This window comes from Staurois parvus, unplaced genomic scaffold (genome assembly GCF_062004578.1).
Source record: "Staurois parvus isolate SC_StPar_1 unplaced genomic scaffold, SC_StPar_1.0 ptg000261l, whole genome shotgun sequence".
NCBI classification, from domain to species: Eukaryota; Metazoa; Chordata; class Amphibia; order Anura; family Ranidae; genus Staurois; species Staurois parvus.
The window spans coordinates 50,157-74,233 of record NW_028318057.1 but is presented as its reverse complement, the minus strand read 5'-3'; the positions used below and the strand labels follow the sequence as shown (position 1 = coordinate 74,233).

Genomic DNA, 24,077 nt, shown 5'->3' with positions numbered 1-24,077 from the left:
CTGATAGTGTCCAATTGGTAGTGTAAACCAAAAGTTCCAGAATACTTCATCTTCTGTTGTGTACGTATGAACAAGATAAGTATTTATCCCCTTGGAAGTTTGCATCTTTTGGAACATTTAGTCATAGGGGGTGATTTATTTAAACTGGTACACTCCTCAGTGTAATATATATATGTACAGTATATACTGTATTCAACCATTTCACGGAATTGCTTGGAGTGTTCATCTACATTCCTGCTGTAGGTTATGTCACGATACTGACTTACCAGAAGTTGAACCTTCCAGGTATATGTGTACATGTTATATTACAGGGGTGGATATGCATCTGTGATCTATGTTTCATCTGAATCACTTTGCAGATATCGGTTTTCACTTTTACAATAAAGGGTGTATTTCTGTTGATTAATATATAACAAAATAAATAAATTCACTGTGGTTTTTTTGTTGTATTACATTAAAATATGAAAACCTCTAAAAGGGTGAATTTATTTAAGATATAATAAGTCATCAGTAAATGACATTGCCAAAATGCAAATCATAAAGTCAGATGGACAAACTCAAAACTGTGCATACAAACTTGCAAAAACCACACAAACGTTTGAAAAAGAAACAACACGATATAAACAAATACAAGGCAGTTTTATTTCCCCACCTCAGAGGGACAGACAGAAATCCATGGGATCAAAAATCTAAAACCAAAAGTGCCAGAATCCTTTCTTTCTTTAATGAAGATTACAGAAGGCTGGTTTTTCACATCTGATTCTTCAATATCATACAATCTTGATTTCTTTTACTGGCTAAGTTCAAGAAAGGGAGTCATACGGATATTCCACTTGTATAAAAGGCAGGAAATGTCCAACATACTGTGAACTGGTGTCAAAGGAAAACTGAATGAATGTTTCATTCTGGAACATCAAGACGGGAGATATGGTTTCAATGTATCCAATATACCTTCTGAAAAATTCACACAACAGCTTCATATATTAAAATGTCTGTTAAAACACAAGGTTTCTATTGTTCCTTGCTCTAGCACATGACTCATTTACGAGAATATCCCGTTTATTGTCACTGGAATGGATCAGTCCAAGTTTAATGGAAACTTCAGGATGACAAATTATTGTAGATTTTTAAGAATCAGGATAAAACTCATAGGAGCTCAGAAATGGCACCACCTCCTGAAAAGAAACACAGATAAAAAGTTAAAAATAGAAAAAAAACACAAGAAAAAAAAGAAAAAAAAGCAGCAGCAAGAGGGATAAAGCAGCAAAGCAATACGGCAACCACTAGTTAGTTGCACACAACTAACGTGAAGAAGATAGGTGAATATGTGGTGAATGTAAAAATAAATCTTAGTTGCTTTACTATAAAAATGTTATGCTTCAGCTGAATTTGTTATAATACACCACTGAAGAGATTTTCATATTACATTCAATAAAAGCATTTGGAAAGCACATTCTTTGTAATGGACCCACAGAAGAAAAGTTGCCCTAGGATTTATTTTCTTGTTTTTAATAGCAACACGTGCATTTCAGCTGGGTAAGATCTAGTCAAACTGTTCAGAACCCAAACAAGAGACTTACACCATCAATTAATACTTGGCCTGCTTAATAAAGAACAAGCATGTCTGCAAATCCTACCTTATAAACTTCTACACTCTTATCTGTGCACTAAGATCTGAATAGTTTTCATTATACTATAGTCATGGCAATCAATTGGAAAATACTTGCTCAAAAGGTAACTGGGCTAGTTAGAAAAGCTACTAAGCTAAGTAAGCATGGCCATTTGCCTGTCAAGAATCAGAATGGGTATGGCGCTCAAATACACATAACTGTTAAAGAAATTACAAAAAAACAACAAAATGTTTTGTTTTCTGCACATTTCAGAATTCGGGATAAACTGCCAAAAACCCCTGATTTTGACACCCAGGTGGGCAACACGAGAAAACTGGCAGATAATGCCCCTAAGAGATTAAAAAAACTGCCTAATTTTTCATGGTTTTTTTTTTTTTTTTTTGTAGAAGCACATGTTCACTGGCACATTAAAACTCCTCAGACTGCTTTGCTCCTCAGTCCTACCTTAGTAAGCTATCCCTTGCACATTTGACTGTATATTTTGACTGCCAATCTCCTAAAGATCAGGCTACTTGAGTTCAACCTTAGTGGCCGGTGGCCCAACCATTCAGGACAGTCATAGCTTTGTTTGGCTATGCTATGGGCATTCAAATAATTTACATATATGTATAAAAACAAATTTGCCTGCAAACATAATACAAATGTGGAGGACCTTAACATTTTGCAATAGAGATGATACCACCCCATTTTTCAGACAGCGAAGGATTGTGCAGTCAGGAAACCTTTCAGATTTACACATTAGATACTCTGGCATCCAAAGACTTAAATGAAGATATATATATATATATATATATATATATATATATATATATATATATATATATCCTCACACCATCTTGTAAAACTAATATGCACCTTGCTATTATTCCTTAATTTCATGTTCAACAGCGTATCAAGAAATGTTTTTTTACATTTGAGTGGTCTAAAACTATAGTTTATGATTGTGGAAAAAATAACTGATGTAGTCTTTAGATATTTATGCTTAACCTGTTCCCACTGTCTGTATGCATATATATGGCTGCTGGGTGGGTGGTCTTAGCGCCTAGCGGCTGCATCTATGCATCCATGGGGAATGGCTTTTCTGTGCCGACATCGCTATCATTGCGCATTCCCAGCACAGCACCTAAGATGTCTTGATGCATACGATCTGAAAGCCCGCTCCCACCACCCAGCATTTAGAGCCTATTAAAGGACCAGGTTGTATTTCATATTATATTATTATTTGTGTCTATATTTTTATAATATATGCTTATATATTTATGTGCGTATATTATATCAATCAGTCTGTCAGGTTTTCTACTTGAAGTGCACAGAGGACTCTGAAAATGAAATATCCTTTGCTTATTTGTCTGCACTATGGGGGCTACATTTTCTAAAAAGGTGCGAGAACCTTTTCCCTGTGTTTTTAGTGGATACAGCAGCCCATTAAAATGAATGGGCTAATGTGCATGAGTAAATGCAACCACATGGAAACCGCATATATGTGAACCAAGCCTAAAGAGGTTTTTAGGAGTGCAGATTATATAGTGTATTTGACAATTCCAGTGGTGGAAAATAGTATTAGAAATCTCCTATTTTATTTTAATCAGTTGAAATGTGGCCCAAAATAGTAAAAAAAAATATATTTTTTAAATGCAACTGTATAATTTCTTGCCATTACCATAACCCACCACCAAAGAACAACCCAAAACAAATTCCTCTACTCCTGATTAATTGCGATAACACATCCTACCTAAAATACAACAACACTAAATTAACATTTTTTTAGTTGGCTTGTTTTTATCTTACCTACAACCCCAATTGCAAAAAAAAAAAAAAAAAACTTGGGATGCTGTGTAAAATCCACATAAAAACAGAATCCAATGATTTGCAAAACCTCATAAACCCATATTTTATTCACAATAGAAACAGAAAACATCATATGTTTAAACTCAGAAAATGTACCGTTAATTGTAACACATTTTTAAAGCTGGGACAGGTCAACTTTGCAAAGCTGCCAAAGTAAGTGGTATTAACAAGGAAGAGTTGGAAAAACATTTTGCTACCAATTACATTAATTGGCAATAGGAAAGTAACATGATTGGGTAAAAAAAAGTTTCTCAGAAGATGGGCAGTTCACTAATCTGGGAAATGTTGCATCTAAAAATTGTCGAACAATTTCAGAATAATTTTCCCCAAGGTAAAATTGCAACGTTTTTAAACATTACCATCTACAATACATAATATCAGAAGATTCAGAGAATCTTCAGAAATGTGAGTGCAAGGGACAAGGCTGACTGCAACATTGGATGTCTGTGAATTGTGAGCCCTCAGACAGCAGTGCATTGAAAATAGGCCTGATTCTGTGATGGACATCACTGCATGAGCTCAGGAATACAAAAATCACGGCCTGTGAACACAGTTCACCTTGTTATCTAAAAATGCAAGTTAAAGCTCTGTTATGCAATGAAGAAGCCATACCTGAACATCAAAAGAGGCCTGAACATACACCTGGTAATACTAAGAAAACATAGGGAACAGAAGACCAGATGGTAGCCTTGCAAATCTGGGAAACAGATACCTGATGCAGAAAAGCCCGACAATCATTCACAGGTCTAGCAGAGTGTTCCTTGAAAGGGAAGGGTAAATGGGTTATAAGGACAGAAAATCTGGTTGATTTGGAAGAGCCCACAGAGCATCAGCAAGGAGTCTGCTCAGGTTGGAGTACCATATGCCATATTCTATGGATTCTCTCTATATAAATTTTTTTTTTTTTTTTTACCAGCGATTCTTATGCCAGTTTAACAATTAAGCTCTCAATCTATTCCATCATTCATTTCCATCCATTTTTTCCATGTGTGTGTGTGTGTATCTATATATATATGTGTGTGTGTATGTATGTATGTATGTATGTATGTATGTATGTATGTATGTATATATATATATATATATATATGTGTGTGTAGATGTGTGTGTATATATGTATATATATATAGTTTGTTTTTTGTTTTTTTAACATTTTTTTATATATACCTTTTCTGTATGAGATTTTTGACATCATTATTATTATTACTATACGTATTGCCATTTCTATGAGTATTTTCATGTGTATTGCTATGCTCATCTACAGTATCACCACCTGTTATACCATCATGATTCATGTAAATAGTTTGAGGGGAATTTGTATTTGTATATGTATTTGTTTGTTTTTTTTGATCAGCTCTGATGAAGAAGGGAGCACCCTTCGAAACGCGTTAGCCTTCATCCCCCCCCACCCTTTTGGATTTACCTGTAACCCTGTTTGGATTATGGTTACTTATGCCTGTTATACCATCACTTTGTGAGTATATTTCCTTAATAATAAAATTAGTCACTATTTCTTGAGGTAATGCGCAATGTTTGTGCGCTCTTTCTTTCATCTTCTTCTGGAGTACCATATGCACCTGGACCATTCAGAAACTATGAAGATTGCCAGAATGCCCACCATTTCGATCACGTGAAGCAGGCAAGAAAGGTGTTTAGTGAAAGCCAAAGATTTGAGCTAACAGGGCATCTGCTGCTTCCACCTGCTGGTATTTGATCACCTCCGTGTTTTTTATTTTTTGCGCTTTAAACAAAAAGACTGAGAATTTTGAAAAAAAAAACACAATATTTTTGACTTTTTTCTATAAAACATATCCACCAAAAAATAAAAGTTCTTCATAAAGTTAGATAAAAATTTATTCTGCTACGTCTTTGCTAAAAAATCCCAATAACTGTATATTAATTGGTTTACGTGAAAGTTATACTGTCTACAAATTTTTTTTATTTTTTATTATTTTTTTTATACTAGTAATGGCGGTGATCAGCGACTTATTAGCGGGACTGTGGTGGGCATTTTGACACCGGGTGGGAACTGCCACTGACATCTCCAGTGACACTAATACAGTGATCAGTGCTAATAGAAAGAACTGACATTGTTCTAATGACACTGGGCAGGTAGGGGTTAACATCTGGGGTGATCAAAGAGCTAAATGTGTTAGGGAGTAATTAGTCTGTGTACTGTGTTGTGTTTACTAAGAAGGCCCCAATAGCTGAAAGTACCATGCTTCTTTGATCCCCAAAGTCAAACAGAGAAAAAAAATAGTTTATATATATATATATATATATATATATATATATATAAATGAGAGAGAGAAAGAGAGAGAGAGATAAATAGATTGATAAATAGATTGAAAAATAGAGATATAAACGATTTGTAATTATAAATAAGTAATATACTGCATAAACATGTAAATAAAATAAAAAAAAAACATTGTAAGCATCAATTCACCTTCTGCTTACTGACACTATAATGCATGTAAGCATGTGTTCAAAGAACGAACATCTGTGCTCTTGCTTAAATAGCATTAATTCACCAAATTTTTTTGTCAAAAAAAAAAAATTAACAAGAGGGGTCTTGCAATTTACACAGAGAAATGATCACTGCGGTAAGGAAAACAAAGATGGTACTAGTCTTAAACCAAACATTGTGGGCAATAAGTCACCATCTGCTTACTGACACTAAAATGCATGTAAGCATGTTTGAAAAGAACAGACATTGCTGCTCTTGCTTAAATGACATTAATATTTATTCTACAGCATTTATGTGGTATTTACATGAAGGAAATATGCATCCTTCCATTTAATTAAACTAGTACGTTTCCCAAAATAATACTGGAATAATTGTCTTTTTCTTGTGATCTTCTAACTTGGTACACAGGTGCCCACCTGCGTTGAATGGTTTAAGAGCAGTTTGCGAGGGTAGGACATCTGCGTGAAGCCAGGGGCACAGGAAGCAGAAGTGATATCTGCACCAATTAGTACTGCCCTTACCTGTCAGTACTTGTGGCAGCTCATTCTGAGCTTTGCCTTTCATTGCAGCATCCAGAGACATGCCCCTGTCACCCTTGCAGGTTTTCGGATTAAATTGAGAGTCTTTCTCTTTACCTTTAGCTCCTTTAGGCCGTCCTGACTGCTTCTTCTTGGATTTACTGTCCCCCTTCACGCCCAGTAGAGGATGAACTTCTGCCAGTGAGCAAAGTAAACAAAATAGAAAGATCATTTAAATAGAAAAAAAGATTGGATAAATTAACATTTTATATTATGATACAATAATATTAGTTAATAAATATTAACATGTAATAATACTGGATAAAGTAACATGCTCATGTCAGCATTCATGTGGACTATAACAGGATGTAATAGCACTTGTAGACATGTATAAACTGTTCTCAATAATTTTGTTTTTATACATTTCAATACACCAAAGATGCGCTTCGGTTACAAAATAAAACCGAGTAAAGAACCAACCTTAAACAGCAAGATCAGGCTCATAAAAGCTTTTACACTTCACTTTGATCTTTAAATCTGAACTAACAAAGTCAAGCCCATTTGCTGAATAGCAGGAACATAATTTTTCACTTTGTTTTGACATAGCACTGTGGGAATACAGTAATATGTCAGAAAATGGCACAGTCAGAACACAACTTGGTCATTCAGTGGTGTGGAGCATCAATTTTTTTTTTTAGAGTTGGGGCAATTGAGCCCCCAATTGTTACCCTACATGGAAGGAATCATGAGGTCTTTATTCTGTTGTAGGAAATTTGGTTACAATTAAGTTGTATTAAATATTTATTTCATATGAAGCAAAAAGGAAAAATGACAAATTCCTTTTTCTTTGGGTTAATGAAAGGATTTACTGTGTGTAAAACTGTGTCATGCATCTGTAAAGATACACATCAGGGCTACATAAGAAAAGGGGTTTTGTTGTTGAACATAAAACTTTGTTTGTTAAAAAAAACTGGCTCCTAGATTCAAAGGAAAAATTTGTCAAGCCCTGACACAGGGCCAATAAACACAAGCAGAGTTCCACCCAAAAGTGAAAGCTTGGCTTGTTTGCCTCCTCCCCAACTCCACTGCCATATTTTGCATTTTTTGGGGGGGTGGGGGCAGATACCTGGTTTTGACAGGTACCCGCTCCCCCTACCGGCTCAGTTCGCCTCGGCAAAGTGAGACGGAAGTTTGGCCCCTCCTCCCGCAGTCTTCTGGGACACTTCACAGGTCCCAGAAGATTGCCGAACCAATCAGCCGCAAGCTGTCACAGCCTGGTGCCCACAGTTGAGATGCTGAGGAGAGAAGAGGGAGAGAAAAGGTTGCACAGGTGGGTACATCGCTGGACCCTGGGACAGGTGAATGTGTTTAATAAAAGTCAGCAGCTACAGTTTTTCTGGCTGCTGACTTTTAATAAACACAAAAGTAACTGGAACTCTGCTTTAATGTTTTCATGTTAAGTACAAAAATCCTATCCTACCAGTGTTAGATGTCTAACAATTCACATCTAGACGGGGTTTGAAGAAGCACCACTAAGGGTGCAAACCCATGCAAGGAAAAAAGTCTCCCATGCGGTGAGGAGTGTGGAACCATTACTGAGAAAAGGCTCCCACCAGAGTAGGAAGAGGAGTTCCAGGGTACAGGGAATGCAAACAAAACAGGGAAGATGCAGAAGGAAGTTCATTACTACTAGAAGGGTGAAGAGCTGAAACTCTAGAACTGAAAGAGGTGACTGACTCAAGGGTCTAAGCTGGCAGCTACGGGGGAGACAAGGGTACATCCAGCAGGATGAACAAACAACTACCCACTTTTAGAAGTGGGGGAACACCTTCATGCAGAAAGGATGCTCGTCACAGGCTATCACAGCTTAAAACACAGAGCTCCATAAATTTGCTGAAACGAGGCTTAACCCTAGCGATGGAAAGGTCCTTGTCAAAGAAGAAAAGCTCTGTCAGTTTCTCTGGAGGAGACCAGGATCCCACAGGGTGATTCCGGTCCTGTCCTTATAAGAGAAATGACTTAAACAATAGGTATAATGGAAAGGTCTTTGCAGCAATGGGAGCTCTAAAAGACTCAATGTCTGAAACAGCATGCTGATTCTGTGACTGTAGTATAGTATGTATCGCATCAATCCGGTTAGAAACAACCCCTCAAGTCATCTGCAGGTGACTCAAAAACAGCCTCTCCAGGAGTAGACTCTAAGGACTCTGCATCTGAATCAGAGATGTTAACAGGATCCTCACAAGCATATGCCTTCAGCTGGAAGCCCAGAAGGGTCAGATCTAAGGCTCTGCCAGGGATGGCACCAAAGCTTAGTAAATGGGCACAAACAAAAAGCCCAAAGTGGACACCAATCAACCAACCTCTGTGGACATGGGGGGAAGCTTTGGCCTCACCTGTCAAAGGTAAAGGATCCTCCGAGTAAGATAACTCTATAATAAAAGGAGTTCCGTGTTCTGAAATACAGGACTGAAAGTTCAAGTCGCATGGTGGCAAAGAGGAACACAAAGGGGACATCACATGGTGGACCCCTTGGATGAAGGTGTGCATGGCCAAGGGTCATTGAAAGAAGATCGCCAGGGCAGAAACCTGGCCTTTAATGGTACTCAAGGCAAGCTTTTGTTCAGTGCCCTGTTGGAGAAAAGCCAAAACTCGAATCACTAAGAAGGAGCGTGGATGGGCACCAAGAGACTTGCACCTGGAAGGTGCTATAAGCCTTCCAGGTGCAATGATAAATCTTCCAAAAGGTAGACTTGCATGCCTTCAATACTGTAGGAATTACCGAGCCCAACAACTCTTTATCTCTCAGATCCTGGCTTTCAATAGCCACGCCATCAAAGCAGGGTGGCAAACCCGGTTATTGAGGCAGGAGGTCCTTCGGAAGGGGCAGCTGCCAGGGAGCGTCCATGATCAGTCCTACCTCTTTGGTGCACCAAGGACGACAAGGCCAGTCCAGAGACACCAGGACAAAACAACTCAAGGACCGCTTACAGTGCTTCCAATGGAATAGAAGACCCTAAGGAGCCAGTCACCTTCATGAGGGTATCGGGAAGGGGGATTAGAGGCGCAAGCCGAAGACTTTATAGAAGAGAGCTTAGCAAAAGTAAATACACCCCAGAAGGACCCACCTTCACCCAAACATCATGATGAGATCTGTCCACACTGTCCAGAAGAGGCCGTATGTAAAAGCACACTTGCAGGTCTTGAGGCCAAGAGATGACCCCCAAAACACAGGAGAGAAACATCAGGCATGAAGTAAAATAGATGCTGTCATGTGATCCCCTGTTTAGCTCCCAGGCCGCCCATGTGCTCATTCAGGTCCACAGAATAGAACCAATCAAAAATGTCCACCCCACCAGTCCTTCAGAAAAAATGGTGACTGTGACACAGGGAAGATGGCTGATGGCCAATCTTACCGAAATGGCCATTGCAGCTCTGGGAAAATAGCTGAGCCAGAGCCACATGGTGGCTGTAGTGGCCACAGTACAGAACCACCAACTTCCACAGGAACAAACCCTCACTAGAGCCCAGGAAGACCCCCATCCGCACACACAGGGCCGCACACACTACAGGGCATAGACAGCAGACTGGATCACTGTAAAGGGAAGGTCTGGAGAAGAAAAAAGGAGAGAGGGAGGTGGGAAGAAAACTCTGTCCAGGAGGAATTGGCAGGGTAGACCCAAATCCTGAATGTGGGATGAAGGGACCCCTGCAGGGCTGACCACCTGCAACCCACACCACTTGTGGGAAGGGGAGGGGGTGTCATCTACCTACCAATCCAGTAGAGCTTGCAGGTGATGCTCTTGAAACAGATTCTCCTCTCCACAAAAGTAGGGGGCTGTTGGCCAGGGTAATACTGTGACACGGACAGCAGGCACCTGGTCTCGTGTTCCCACAAGATGTTTAATTCGCTAGACTTCCCAATCCTGATGTGGCTGTTGCCGCCGATGCAGCACGTAGATAAAAATCTGCGTGCACTTGGTGGCCAGACCTGGGTAGCTACTAGATCTAAATTATCCAGCCTGTCGCCCAGCCCAGATGTTGATTGAAGATCTCCGCTGGAAAAATTTCCAGAGAAAGAAATAGCAAGAAATTCCCAGAAAAGGAAAAAGGAAAAAAGGCTTTGGAACCACTGATCAGGAAACTTAGTGCTTTCTCCTTAACAGTAGACAGAAATAACTGGCTAGCCTATAGCACAGAAAGTTTTATACTAGCTAGGACTGCCCGTAGGCGGTGTTGTGTTCTTTTCTGCCTAGTATCCTACTCCTGTAGGTGGTGCTATAAAAACCTATGGTCAAGGATAGAAGAACTGTGTCCGTCAAAGAACACAAGAGAAAAATCTTTTTGGGAGAAAACTTTATTATGTAGCCCGTAGTCACTAGTCAGGGATGTCACCACACCCTGTGAAATAAAAATTCAGCAACCCATTGATTGCAGCCAGGTTATGGGTAGATCGCATCCCTGCCTTGACAACCCTTCACTGCTTCTGTACTTGAAGAGCAGCACAGGGAAGCAACATGCTTAGTGTACTACACTGATCTCCGCTAAACCCCTCTCCTGTTCATCCCAGGCACTTTGTGTGACACATGGAATGGACGATCAGCGTGCCAGAAAAAGCAAACAGCAGTGATGCTTCTCTGCTATGCATATGAGGAAAATCTCTTCCCCACTGACCTAAATACTGCCCTGCTTTCTTCATGCTGTCCTTATTTTTTCATTCAGGTAGAACTCTACCTCTAAAAGGTTGCCTACCTCTGCTGTATATAAACAAGCTTCTAACAGCTGCAGTGTGGAGAAAGCCACACTTCAAGGCAGGATTTTTGTTTTCCCCGTAGGAAAAAAAAGGGAAAAGGTAGCTTGTCATCACATTCACAAACAGCAAGACTCAAACTTACCATCATTAGGCACTCCTTGCAATTCAACAACTGTAGTTTTTGGCTTCTTTTTTGGTGGCTGACCTCCATCTGAGGAAGCCTGACGCTTCTTTTCTGTTCCTGCTCCATCTTCACTCAGTGACATTTGAACAGTGTCTGGGGGAGGCCCATAAGGGTTTTCCTCAGGGTCCTCTACCTCGGGTGCAATAGGAAGATACAGCAGTGCCTTAGCATCTTCCAGTTCCTCGTCACTGCAAGGATGAAAATACACATTTTTTTGCAGTATTTCAACTCATGGATCAGAAATTGTAAAAAACAGATAGTTATATGTATCAATTTGGTGAAACTACATAATGAAAAAGAAAATAACTATATATGCATACGAAACAACTGCAGCAAAAATACAAGTTACTATATCAAAACGATTGTTGTACTCACCGTAAAATCTTTTTCTAAGAGTGCAAGGAGAGATACAGGATTGTAGAACAGTCTGATATATGGGGTATATTACTGCCTTCAGGAGGTTTGGACACTAGCAAAACTAAAACCATTAAGTCAGCCCATGTATAATCCCACCTCCAACCATCAATCCTCAATTTAGGTAAGTAACAGGTTTGTAGTTTAAAAACATCCAATGTTTACAATCACTGTAAGGGCTCTGTGCATGGAATATCTCATGTTGTCCATTCACGTATTGATTTTCAGTCAAGAATATTCGTACGAAAAGTCTTTGTACATTCGATGAGTGGTTGAATGTCGTTTGAAAATTTAATTTTCTTTTAACATTCAATTTTAAAATGAATGTAGTTTCTGAATGAAAACCACATACAATGTCCGAAATGTTATTTGATCGAGAAAAGTTTTCTATTCTGCCCCTTCGAATTTTCCCATCACTGTGGTTGAAAAATGTGTTTGTGTATGGCCAGCATAAGTGAGCAGCAGCAGCAGGACAAGGGAGTCTGTCATGCATAATAATATATCATAGTCCTGTCTGAAAATCTGCAAAACAGCCTTTTAGGTCTTTTAACCACTTGCCCTCCTGAAGATTTACCCCCCCCCCCCTTCTGACCAAGCCATTTTTTGCATTAAGGCGCTGCGTTACTTTAACTGACAATTGCATGGTCATGCAACGCTGCACCCAAAGGAAATTTTTTTTTCCTGCGAATTGAGCTTTCTTTCGGTGGTATTTGATCGCCTGTGCAGTTTTTATTTTTTTGCACTATAAAAATGTTGATAGAAAAAAAAAACAATATTTTTGACTTTGTTATTAAACATGTCCAGTAAAAAAAAAAAAAATGTAAAAATCTAATTTCGTCATAAATTTAGGCCAAAATGTATTCTGCTACGTCTTTGCGAAAATAAAAAAAAAAATCCCAATACATGTAAATTAATTGGTTTACGTGAAATTTACAGAAATTATGGCGATCAGCGACTTATAGCGGGACTGCAGGGCTGCGGCGGGCATCTGACTTGGTGTCACTGACATCCCCAGTGACACCAATACAGTGATCACTGCTAACGAAAAGCATTGACACTGTACTAATGGCACTGGGCAGGAAGGGGGTAACATGAGGGGCGGTGAAAGGGTTAACTGTGTGTTGGGAGTGTTTTACTCGGGGGCGGTGTGTTGGTGCTTCATTGGAAGCACACTGCTCTGGATGGCTGTGCTGTGCACAGCCATCCCGAGCAGTCTTCCCTAGCCAACAGGGAGGAGGACTGTTAGTAAACAAAGCAGCCCTGCTCCCCATCGGAGATCTTCGGTAATGACCGGCGCGGGTAGGGCACTGACGTGCGTCCCCTGCCAGGGAATACAAAATTATATATATTATATGCAATTTTGCGCACCCCTGCTGCCCTATAGCAGTATATCTGCTATAGGACGGTCGGGAAGTGGTTAAAATGCTTTTTTTCTTTAACCCCTTCAGCTTTGGAGGGTTCTCTCCCCTTCCTGACTAGGCCATTTTATGCATTCTGGCATGGCTGTATTTCAGCTGGTAATTGCGTGGTCATTCAATGCTGTACCCAAAAGAAATGTACAGTGCTCAGCATAAATGAGAACACCCCTTTTGGAACAGGAAGATTTTAATTAATATCTCAATGAACACAAGAACAATTTCCAAATTTTTTACAAAACTGTAGGACAGTACCAAGTCTTCTAGGCATGGAATGAACAAGTTGGCGACATGTTGCTACCTCTATCTTTTTTCATTCTTCCGGAACGACCTCTTTTAGAGCCTGGATGCAGGATGGAGAGTGATGCTCAACTTGTCTCTTCAGAATTCCCCATAGGTGTTCGATTGGGTTCAGATCAGAAGACATACTTGGACACTGAATCACTTTCACCCTGTTCTTCCTCAGAAATGCAACAGTGGCCTTAGATGTGTATTTTGGATCATTGTCATTTTGAAAAACTGCACGACGACCAAGGGCAATGAGTAATGGTAGCATCTTCTCTTTCAATATAGAACAGTACATCTGTAAATTCATAATATCATCAATGAAATGCAGCTCTACGACACGAGCAGCACTTCTGCAGTCCCACAGAAGTACATTGCCACCACCATGTTTCACTATAGGCATCATGCATTTTTTTTGTACTCATCTTTGTGATGCCACACAGTTTTGAAGCAATAAGTTCCAAAACATTTATCTTGGTATCATCACTCCAGAGTACAAAGTCCCAGTAGTCATCATCTTTTCAGCATGAGTCCTGGCAGATTCTAGGTGGGCTTTTTTGTGCATGGGCTTTAGGAGAGGCTTCCTTCATGGAGGATACCCATGCATGCCATTCCTCTGCAGTGTACGCCGTATTGTGTCACAGGAAACAATTACCCCAATTTGGTTTTCTACTTCTTTAGCTAACTGCAGTGAACTGGTATGGCGATTCAACGCTTCTCATCAGAAAACGCTCCTGTCAAGGTGTTAACTTCTGTGGACAGCCTGGATGTCTCTGAGATGATTGCAGTTCCATCTTTGTTAAATTTTTTGTATCACTTTTGCTACAGTATTCTGACTGATGAGTAAAGTTTTGCTGATTTTCTTGTAGCCTTCACCTTTCTTGTGTAAAGAAATTATTTTCTCTCAGGCTTTGTGACATTTCTCTTGCATGTGGTGCCATTGCTGAAAGTATGAAATGAGAAGGGGTTTTCTTTGTTAAGTAACTCCCTTTTATAATCAACTGTCTGCTGGACACCTGTTTAATGAATAATTAGACTCACTTGTAATCAAATCTTGTTTGCTATCAATGGCCCGCATTTTTGGGAGTATTTTGTAGTATAGTGCCCCATAGAAAATGTTGATTCTGGAAGGAAAGTAAAGGTTTTTGGACAAATTTGTTGGGATGTACTCATTTATGTTGAGAACTGTATGTTCTTTTTTCCTCACATAAATAGAGCTTTTTTTTGGTGGTATTTGATCACCACTAGGTTTTTCATTTTTTGTGATATAAACGAAAAAAGACCAAAAATTGGGGAAAAAAACAGATATGTTCTACTTTCTACTATAAAAATCCAATAAACTCAAATGTAGTCATAAATTTAGTCTTTGGTTAAAAAAAAATCCAATACATGTATAATAATTGGTTTGTGTGGAAGTTATAGTGTCTACAAACTATGGTATATATATTAGAGTTTATGCAGCTTATATTTTCTGACGGCCTATCACATTTCTTAAGGTGGTAAAATGCCAGGGCAGTACAAAAAAAAAAAAAAAAAAACCCAAATGACCCCTTTGTAGACTCCCCAAGGAATTTGCGGAGAGGCATGCTGAGTCCATGGAAGATTTTATTTTTTGCCACAAATTTTTGAAAGAAAGACAAAAAAAAAAAAGTTCACTTGATGATATATTGCTCACACATGCCATGGGAATATGTGGAATAACACCCCAAAACACATTCTGCTACTTCTCTCGAGTATGGGGGTACCCATGTGATAGACTTTTTGGCAGCCTAACCACATATGAACACCTTTAGGCTTTCAAAGGGCACATTCCCTTATGTCACTTCTTCACTCTCTATCACGGTTTTGGAGGCCCTGAAATGCTAGGATAGTACAAACACCCCCCACCCCTTTTTGGAAAGCAGACACCCCAAGGAATTAGCTAAGAAGCATGGTATTTTGCAGATATCATTTAAGTCACAGGGTTTTGAAAAGAAAAAATTTAAAAGACAAAATGCGTTTTTCGGGTTCTTTCTTAATGTTCCAAAAACGTGTAGCAACAAATGAGATCTGAAAAATACTCATGCCCATTAGCAAATACCTTGGAGTGTCTACTTTCTAAAAAAAGGGTCATTTGGTCAAAATGTACATAGCTTGTAACCATTGTGTGGGTGTGCACAATGCTAAAGCATGTCATGACTGGTATCTATTTACTCGGTACAACATCATCTTTTATATCGTATCAAACAATTGGGCAATATATTGTGTTTCAGTGCATTAAAGTTAAAAAAAGTGTATTTTTTCCAAAATATTTGCTTTTGAAAAATCGCTGCACAAATACTGTGTGATATATCAATTTTGAGCAGCCACGGTTTTATTCTTTAGGGCCTTTGCTTTAAACAAATTTCAATGGGCTGCTCTATACACTAGAAATTCAGAAATAAAGTCCCTTTTGCAGAGCTGCCTATTCGGTTATATAGATGATGATAGTTTCCTAAAATTCACTAAACTTGCATTTAGTACTTTTCTAAGCCAAGAAATTGATAGCAATGCATTGGAAATCGCATATCCCTCGTACATTAACTGGTTGACTTTATCTAGTCAATCAGGCAATCCCCTTGTATAAGAAAATGGTACAAAATATAGTAAGCGCTCTCAGTAATTTAGCAGCTGAACATTCAAGGAAAACGCATAAAAAGTCCCAAAATTATAATGTATACAAAATGCAGCGCTGTTAGTAAATCATGAATGATATTAATAAAACACAGTCCAATAAAAGGTGCTCCTTGATTCCCAGTGCAAATGATAGGAACGCGCACTAACCAGAAAGCGTATAAGTAATACGCATGTGAATATATATCCTGAAGATTCCCCTCTCCTTTCTGGTCATGGAAATAGCTGGGAAAGATGGAGATCAGGCGCCCTCATGTGGTAAATGAGTGGTCCAGCAGGTCAAAGAAGAATCAATCAAGATAAACCTCCCCCTCTCAGGAGCTGACACAGGGATCACTCGGGGCTGTGGAGGTTGAAGAAGCTCCTTGTGTTTTGCCTAAGATGATAGGCAAAAACCACTTGTTGTCCTCATAGGACTGATGTAACCATATTCCTCCTTTTGTAAAATTCCTCCAGATATAAAATGGACCATTGTAATAATGTATTATTCCACCTGGGGTCTCTCCAATCTATCAGTATACTGTATAGAGGAAATAGATGGATGGATCTCTCCCTTTTTCCTCCAGGGGTCTCCATCCATCCATCTATTTCCTCTATACAGTATAACCCAGTTCAAGCAAAAAAAAGAAAAGTTATAATCCTATACCCACAATTGATCCAGAGGAAGGCAAAAAAACTCAGGAAAGCATGATCCAATTTGCTCCTGCAGGGATAAAATTCCTCCCTGATCCCTCAAGAGGATATTCCCCTTAACCAACTTTACCTATAAATGTTAGTATCCAGTTATATTCTGTGCATCTAGGAGAGATAAAGCAATCCACTGAGCTGTCCAGAACAAACTCTTGAGGGAGTCTATTCCACATTTTCACAGCTCTTACTGTGAAGAAACCTTTCAGTATTTGGAGATTAAATCTCTTTTTCTTCAGATGTAAAGAGTGCCCCCTTGTCCTCTGTGATGACCTGAGGGTGAATAACTCTACACCAAGTTCACTATATGAACCACTGATGTATTTATACATGTTGATCATATCCCCCCTTAATCTCTTCTCCTCAAGAGAGAATAAATTCAGTTCCTCTAATCTTTCCTCATAGCTAAGCTCCTCCATGTCTCTTATCAGTTTGGTTGCCCTTCTCTGCACTTTCTCCAGTTCCCCAATGTTCTTTTTATGAATTGGTGCCCAAAACTGAACTGCATATTCCAGATGAGGTGTTACTAACTTTACTTTTAAGGGCCCTAGGAGGATTCTGAGGTAAAGTGTGTGACCTGTGGTGTGATGTAACACCTGGTCATCTACCTGAGATTAAGCTCTGAGGGGTTGAATTTTAGTTCCAAGTTTGAAAAGTTTACACTGCGAGGTGCATATATTTAACTGCTTCCCAACCGCGCTATAGCCGAAAGACGGCTACAGCACAGTTGTCCAGTTCTCGGAGGGCGTTCATGGACGTCTTCCCAGCACGAGCCCCCAGCACGCCCCCTAGCAGCGCGCACCTGGCGCTTACAGTGATCGCTGTGTCCTACGGACACAGCTGATAATGTGATGAGGTAAAAGGTCAATCACAGTGGCCTTTTACCACGTGATCAGCTGTGTCCAATGACACAGCAGATCACAAAGTAGATACAGTTGCCGGTTATTGGCAGCTATCACAGCGTGAGGAAAGTACTGCCGATAACCGGAAAATGTGACAAGGGAGATCTGCACTGATAATCGAAGCACTGATTATCAGTGCCCCGATTACACTGTTCAACAGGTAAAAGGTTTTGGGCATAAAATTAGCTAATCTTACATAATTTTGGGGTGCGGAAAACGAAAATGACCCTAAAAAATGTTGATTGGCTCTAGTTTCCATGATATATTCACCCATCTAATGACGTAAGCCATTCAAAATTATGATGCAACTTCAGCTGCATATTGCGCAATTGATACTGGTGACCAATAGAAAATTGCATGTATACTGAGATGATGCAATATTAGCCTTTAATTGCATCACTTCACTGCATAAAAGCTGCAGTATCTGTAGCTGATTGTAGTTCGACAGCGTCTTTACATTTCCTTTTATGCTTATATAGGCTACTCAGTAATGCCTCGAACTTGTGTGAATAAAGCAGATAATTTCTGCTATATCTGCGGTGAAATAACTTTTATCTCACAAAAAAGGAGGATAACAGGAATGATTAAGAAAGCCTACAACTTGTATTTTGGCTACAAGATAGGAGACCAGGACAAGAGCTGGGCACCACATATATGCTGCAATTCTTCTGGGACGGCACTGGAGCAATGGTTGAATGGAAAAAAGGCATCTATGCCTTTCGCTGTGCCAATGATTTGGAGAGAGCCAACAGATCATGTTAGTAATTGTTACTTTTGTATGGTGCCTCCAATTGTAAAAGGGCTAAATAAGAAGAAAAAGTTATCTGTGCACTATCCAAATATTCCATCGGCAATACGTCCAGTTCCTCATGGAGAGGGGCTACCAATTCCTAAAGCACCAGAGATAGCCCTTTCCTCGAATACAAGAGAAAAGCCAAGAGAAGCAAAACCGACACAAACTGAAGACAAAACTAGTGAGAATCCTAAGTATTAAAATGATTCAACTTAGCTTATGGCTATAATTTTTCTTGGTAATCCTATGCAATATATTATGCCATTTAGGCTTTGTTATGTTGTCAATATCACTTGCTTTATATTTGTGGAAAGACATCTATCTATATAATTATTGTGCATTATGTAGTCATTACGCCTATAGTAGAAAACTTTCCGTTTACAGAAAAACTAGAACCAATTGACAAATTTCATTGTTATATTTGAACTCAGAATGTGAAATTCATTAAGAAATGGATCCTTTTGTTTCCAAAACTGGCAAAAAATAAAAATTTGTTGAACAGTGTTATCAGTGTCACCCAGCAGTGCCCAGCAGTGTCGCCGGTCAGTGCTTGCAGTCAGTGCCGCCTATCAGTGCCCATCAGTACCCATCATTGCTGCATATCAGTGCAGCATCATCAGTGCCTCATCAGTGCTGCCTCATCAGTGCCCATCAGTCCTCCCTATCAGTGCTGCCTCTCAGTACAGCTTCATCAATGCACATCAGTGAAGGAGAAAAATTACCTATTTGCAAAATTTTATAATAGAAACCTTTTTTTTTTTTTTTTGCTCTTTTATTGTTTATAGTGCAAAAAATAAAAATCCCAGTGACGATTAAATACCACCAAAAGAAAACGCTATTTGTGTGAAAAAAATTATAAAAATTTCATATGGGTAGAGTGTTGCATGACCGCTCAATTGTCATTCAAAGTGCAAAATTGGCCTGGGCAGGAAGGGGGTGGAAGTGCCCAGTAGGTAAGTGGTTAAACATAGCTCCGTTTTTGCAGTAACGGTCAAAGCTACAGGGTAGCCCTGTGTTACCTGTCCACGATGCTTGACTGTATAAAAAGTCAAGGCTTCTCCTGTCAAGGTCGGCATACCCCTGAAGGAGTCTTCAGGGACTGGGTTCCACAGTGAGTCAGCTACCTGTGGCTGACTCAACATGTTGTACCAAGTGCCAAGGTCTGCACCTATTCAGGAATCCTGAAGCAATATTACAGGCTGTCCCCCATGGTGTGGGTTCCAGATATGGTTCCCAGGTTTTACTGAGGTTGCGCCCATCCGGATACATTACTTCTATGTTGGCATTAGAAGACAGTGAGGGCTTGGTGGAGAAATTCAAATATAAAATAATGAAGAAAAATAATAAACTAGGTGTAAGCCAAGGATGATTTTCTCTGTGAATTAGAAAAGGTCCATCACCTTCAGACACTAGCACAAAACTGAGGACCCATGGGAGTGGGGTAGGGTTATTGAGGAGGCGCCCATGGGGCATGTCCTTTAAAACTTTGCCGGTGTCTAATCACCTGAAGGTATGCGTCTATAACCCATGGTGTATGAATACTCTGCCCGTCCTGTACTTTATGCTTAAGATATAGGGAAGCGTGTAGGCGCCCTTAGTATTTCTTAAATCAAGTTACTGTAGAAAGGTATTTGCTTTGCAATAGATAAAAGAATGTGTGGAATATTACCAATGACATACCTGCTGCAAAAAGCAGCAATTCGGTCAACGCTGGTCACATCTACCTCCTCATCCTCAGCAGCATCTCCTCCTAAGCATTAGGAAAATGACTGTTACAACAACTTACAATGCACAAGAAAGTTTTCTAAACATACTGTACATTAAATGAATTAAAATATGTAATGATAAAAAGTACAACCAAAACACATAAAAGAGACACATATTCTGGAGGATTTTGTATTCCACCCTGTCTTTCTGCGATAAGCCACTTACATAACCATTCCAAATGAAACTGGACACCGGGCATTACACAGGGCCAATGCAACAAATTAACAAAAGGATTGCACACCGCTCTAAAGAGCAGTAATTTTATTATGAACACTCTGGTACAGACTTAGACCTGAAGACACAGAAATGGTTTCAAAAGTGAGCTGAATTCAACTCAAAGAATATGTGTCCATATTGGAAGATTTCCCTGCAATTCTTGCTCTAGTGGCCACTCAAAATTTTACAGTTTCCTTCACTGTAACATGGGTCACCAGGGTGAAAAAGAAAAAGAGCAAACCTCCCTAACACGGACACAGACAGACAGACCAATAAAAACCTATAGAACGGAGAACAATGGGAAGCTTAACTCAAAATGAAAACATTGTGCAGAAAAATCTATAAAGAACTATGACCTTTTATTAAATATCAAAAAATGATATAGCTTACAAGACATAAGTAAACTTTCTAAATAACCCCCTTACTTACCTCAGGTCTTTTAAAGTTGTTGTAAAGGCTCAAGGTTTTTTACCTTCATGCATTCTAACCATGAAGGTAAAAAAAAATTCTGTGTGCACCAGCTCCCCCCCAGTACTCACCTGAACCAAATCTTGTTCCAGTGATGTGCACGAGACCCAAGGCTCACAGGGGACTCTTCCTCCTCATTGGTTGAGACAGCAGTGGGAACCTGTGGCTCCCGCTGCTGTCAAACACAGCCAGTGAGCCAATGAGGAAAGGAAGAGGGCACGGCCGAGCTGCAATTGTGTGTGTGAATCGACATGCAGAGCAGTGACTCGGGAGCGAGCCTGCTTGGGTGCCCCCACAGAAAGCTGCTTGCTCTGGGGGCACACGGCAGAAAGGAGAGTATCAGGAGCACTGACAGGGGACTCGAGAAGAGAAGGAAAGGGGCTGCTCTGTGCAAAAGCATTGCACAGGGCAGGTAAGTATAACATGTTTGTTATTTTTTTTTTTTAATTGCCTGTATTATTACTTGAACTTATGATGGATTTTTTTTTTAAATATTGAATACTATACATAAAATTATCTATATATAGGGATACATTACACATTTATAGCTATTATTCATGACATTCATCTATTATCTATTTGTTGTAACCATGTTATATGGTGGAAAGCAGTAGTATATTCTAGCCACTTGAAGTATTGGCATAGTCACTAATACTTTTGGATAATGAAAGTTCTTTGAATCTTTATTTAACAATTTAGCTGCTATACATTTCAATTGATTTGTTGATAATATTTTTCTTTTCAGGCAGGTCCCTGCTGTAGCAGATTTTCATTTTTCAACTTTTTTTTTTGGTGCTGGTGGTGGGGAGAGGATGTTTGCAGGTTATGTATTTTTTACATGCTAGAACATGTTTTGATATTAAAAGTCATAGTTCTTTATATATTTAGGTATAATTTTTTTATAACCAGTTTGATCAAATTACTTTTCCAATTGTTCCCTGTTCTATTTACTGTATACAGGCTAGATTATACAGTGTATAAATATTTAGTGCAATGGAATGATATTTAATCTATTTTGGGGAGGTGCAAAAGAATATTCTACCTTGTATGAAGCAATAAAAACATTGCAGAGATACTAATACTTCTAAACTACATTCAAAGCTAAAAAAAGAAAAAAAAGGGATAATTGCCTTAAGCTACACTTTACAGTTACAGTTTATTGTCTGAGCAGGTCTCAGTTTCTGCTACAGTCAACTGTTGGTATGAAGTGCGTTTTAGCGCATCACACAGTTCCCTCTTCAATAAGTTACTTTATCTGAAATGCACAAAGTGACACTTCATTTAGGTCATTGAACAGCAGCATGGTGTGTTGCAATGCTGTGCAGTGCCATGCAATTCCTTCCTGTGCACTGCAATAAAATGGAGCATGCCTGCAATTTATCGCTGTTCACTGCATGAACCTCCGGGACGTACTACAGTGTGAACAGGACACCTAGAAAACAAATGTTTTCTGTGTGTCCTATCGGTGACCTGTGTTCACCCAGTGTGATAAAACGAAGGTCACCATAGTGCGAACAAGATCTAAGTTTTATTTAAGGAATATTAATTTCCTGTAACTCTGTGTAAACCATGTTACCATACTGCTTCTAATCTTTCAATTGCAGCAGTATTATACTAATTTTCTTGGTTTAATGTATAACAATCACCATTTATGCACATGTCACAAGATGTGTAGCATTACTAACAGCAAGTCCACTTGAAGTTTAGAGGTTAATATATCTTTTTTTTTTTTTTTACCTGTTTGCTCAGGTTCACTCTTATCTTCATCTTCTATATCAAACTCTGATTCACGTTCCTCATACTCCACATTCTCATCTAGCTCTTTGAAGTCAGGAGCAAATGCACTCCAGTTTTCCTATAGAAAGAAACAACCGAAGAGTAAATGTTACATACCAGGAAAAACGTTATCTGTTTTCTTCTCAAAAAGGGTAACTACAAAACTTACATGTGAAACTATTTGTCATAGCAATCAGAAAATATATTTCTTGCTATCAACGGTTTCCAAAGATAAACCAAAAATAAACTATACATTGTAGCTGTACTTGGGTGACACAGCTGTATTTGTAATTACTACAGTGTAAAATTCCCATGATTGGTGTCCTAGTGACCTGACTGATTTGAAAGATTTCCACACGTTTTGTAAGGACACACTTCTACCACCTTATCAGGCAAATCACAGGTACTTCCCAAATAGAAGGGCATCCAAGGATAGGTGCATCCAACAAGGATGGTGAGAAAATCTAACAATTTCTCACAAAAAAACTGAACGAAAGCAAGGTAAATTTATATATGTGCAATAGCAAATTTAACTTACAGTTTTTAGAAATGAATTCACGTTTCAGAAAACTCTAACACACGTAGTACTGTATGTTTCCCTCCATTACAAGTAAGGGGAGTACACAAACAATAGACAATAGTTTGGGCTTCATATCTTCATTGCTTTGAAAATATTTTTATAAATGGAAAATCCTATTAAAACTTGTATGCATGCAGAGTACATCAGAAGCTCTAAATGCTAATTACTTACCTCAACTGGCCCTGCACACCTGGAAAAAAAAAAAAAAAAGAAATCGAGCCAACAGAGCGGATCTCAGGCTGGTAGATCTAGAGAGTGTCAAAGCCACCTCTGCCGGTGAGACATACAACACCACAACAAACTTACTAAATCTCCTACAAAGAGACTACCAGAGCACTCAAACGTAGTTCGTCAGTTTCCTTCTCTGTAGAAGAAGGATTTGGAAAAAAGACATGCCACTATGACCTAAGCCCTCAAACACCCAACAACTCCTTGTACAGCCAACGCTGCAAAAGGATATATAAAATACAATAGCTCCTTATGCCTGGGACGCTCCAGCTGAAAAACTGCCTTTTCAAGATAACAGAAAAACTATTTCTTGAACAGATTATAAAAAACCTATACCCCCTAAATAGGGCTTTTCCTCCGAACTCCCTAAAGTCTACAACCTTACTACAACACTGGCCAATTTATCAAACATATATAGTCATGGACAAAAATATTGGCAACCCTGCATTTCTGTCAGATAATGCACCAATTGTTGCAATTACAAATGTTTAGGCAT

The 24,077-nt window shown here is 39.1% G+C and overlaps 1 protein-coding gene across 2 annotated transcripts in view; it reads right to left on the bottom strand.

Annotated features, from left to right (window-relative positions):
• Positions 1-620: 620 nt before the first annotated feature.
• Positions 621-24,077, bottom strand: part of RBBP5 (RB binding protein 5, histone lysine methyltransferase complex subunit) — a 58,564-nt gene continuing 35,107 nt past the window's right edge. Inside the window, exons 10-14 of one of the 2 annotated variants that reach the window (XM_089681116.1) lie at positions 22,735-22,852; positions 20,227-20,296; positions 11,357-11,586; positions 6,465-6,656; positions 621-1,175 (exon numbers count right to left, since the gene is read on the bottom strand). In XM_089681116.1, coding sequence (XP_089537242.1) covers positions 1,147-1,175; positions 6,465-6,656; positions 11,357-11,586; positions 20,227-20,296; positions 22,735-22,852 — 639 coding nt within the window. In that variant the 3' untranslated portion in view covers positions 621-1,146. The remainder of the gene's footprint in view (positions 1,176-6,464; positions 6,657-11,356; positions 11,587-20,226; positions 20,297-22,734; positions 22,853-24,077) is intronic. The other variant, XM_089681117.1, reaches the window with a different exon arrangement.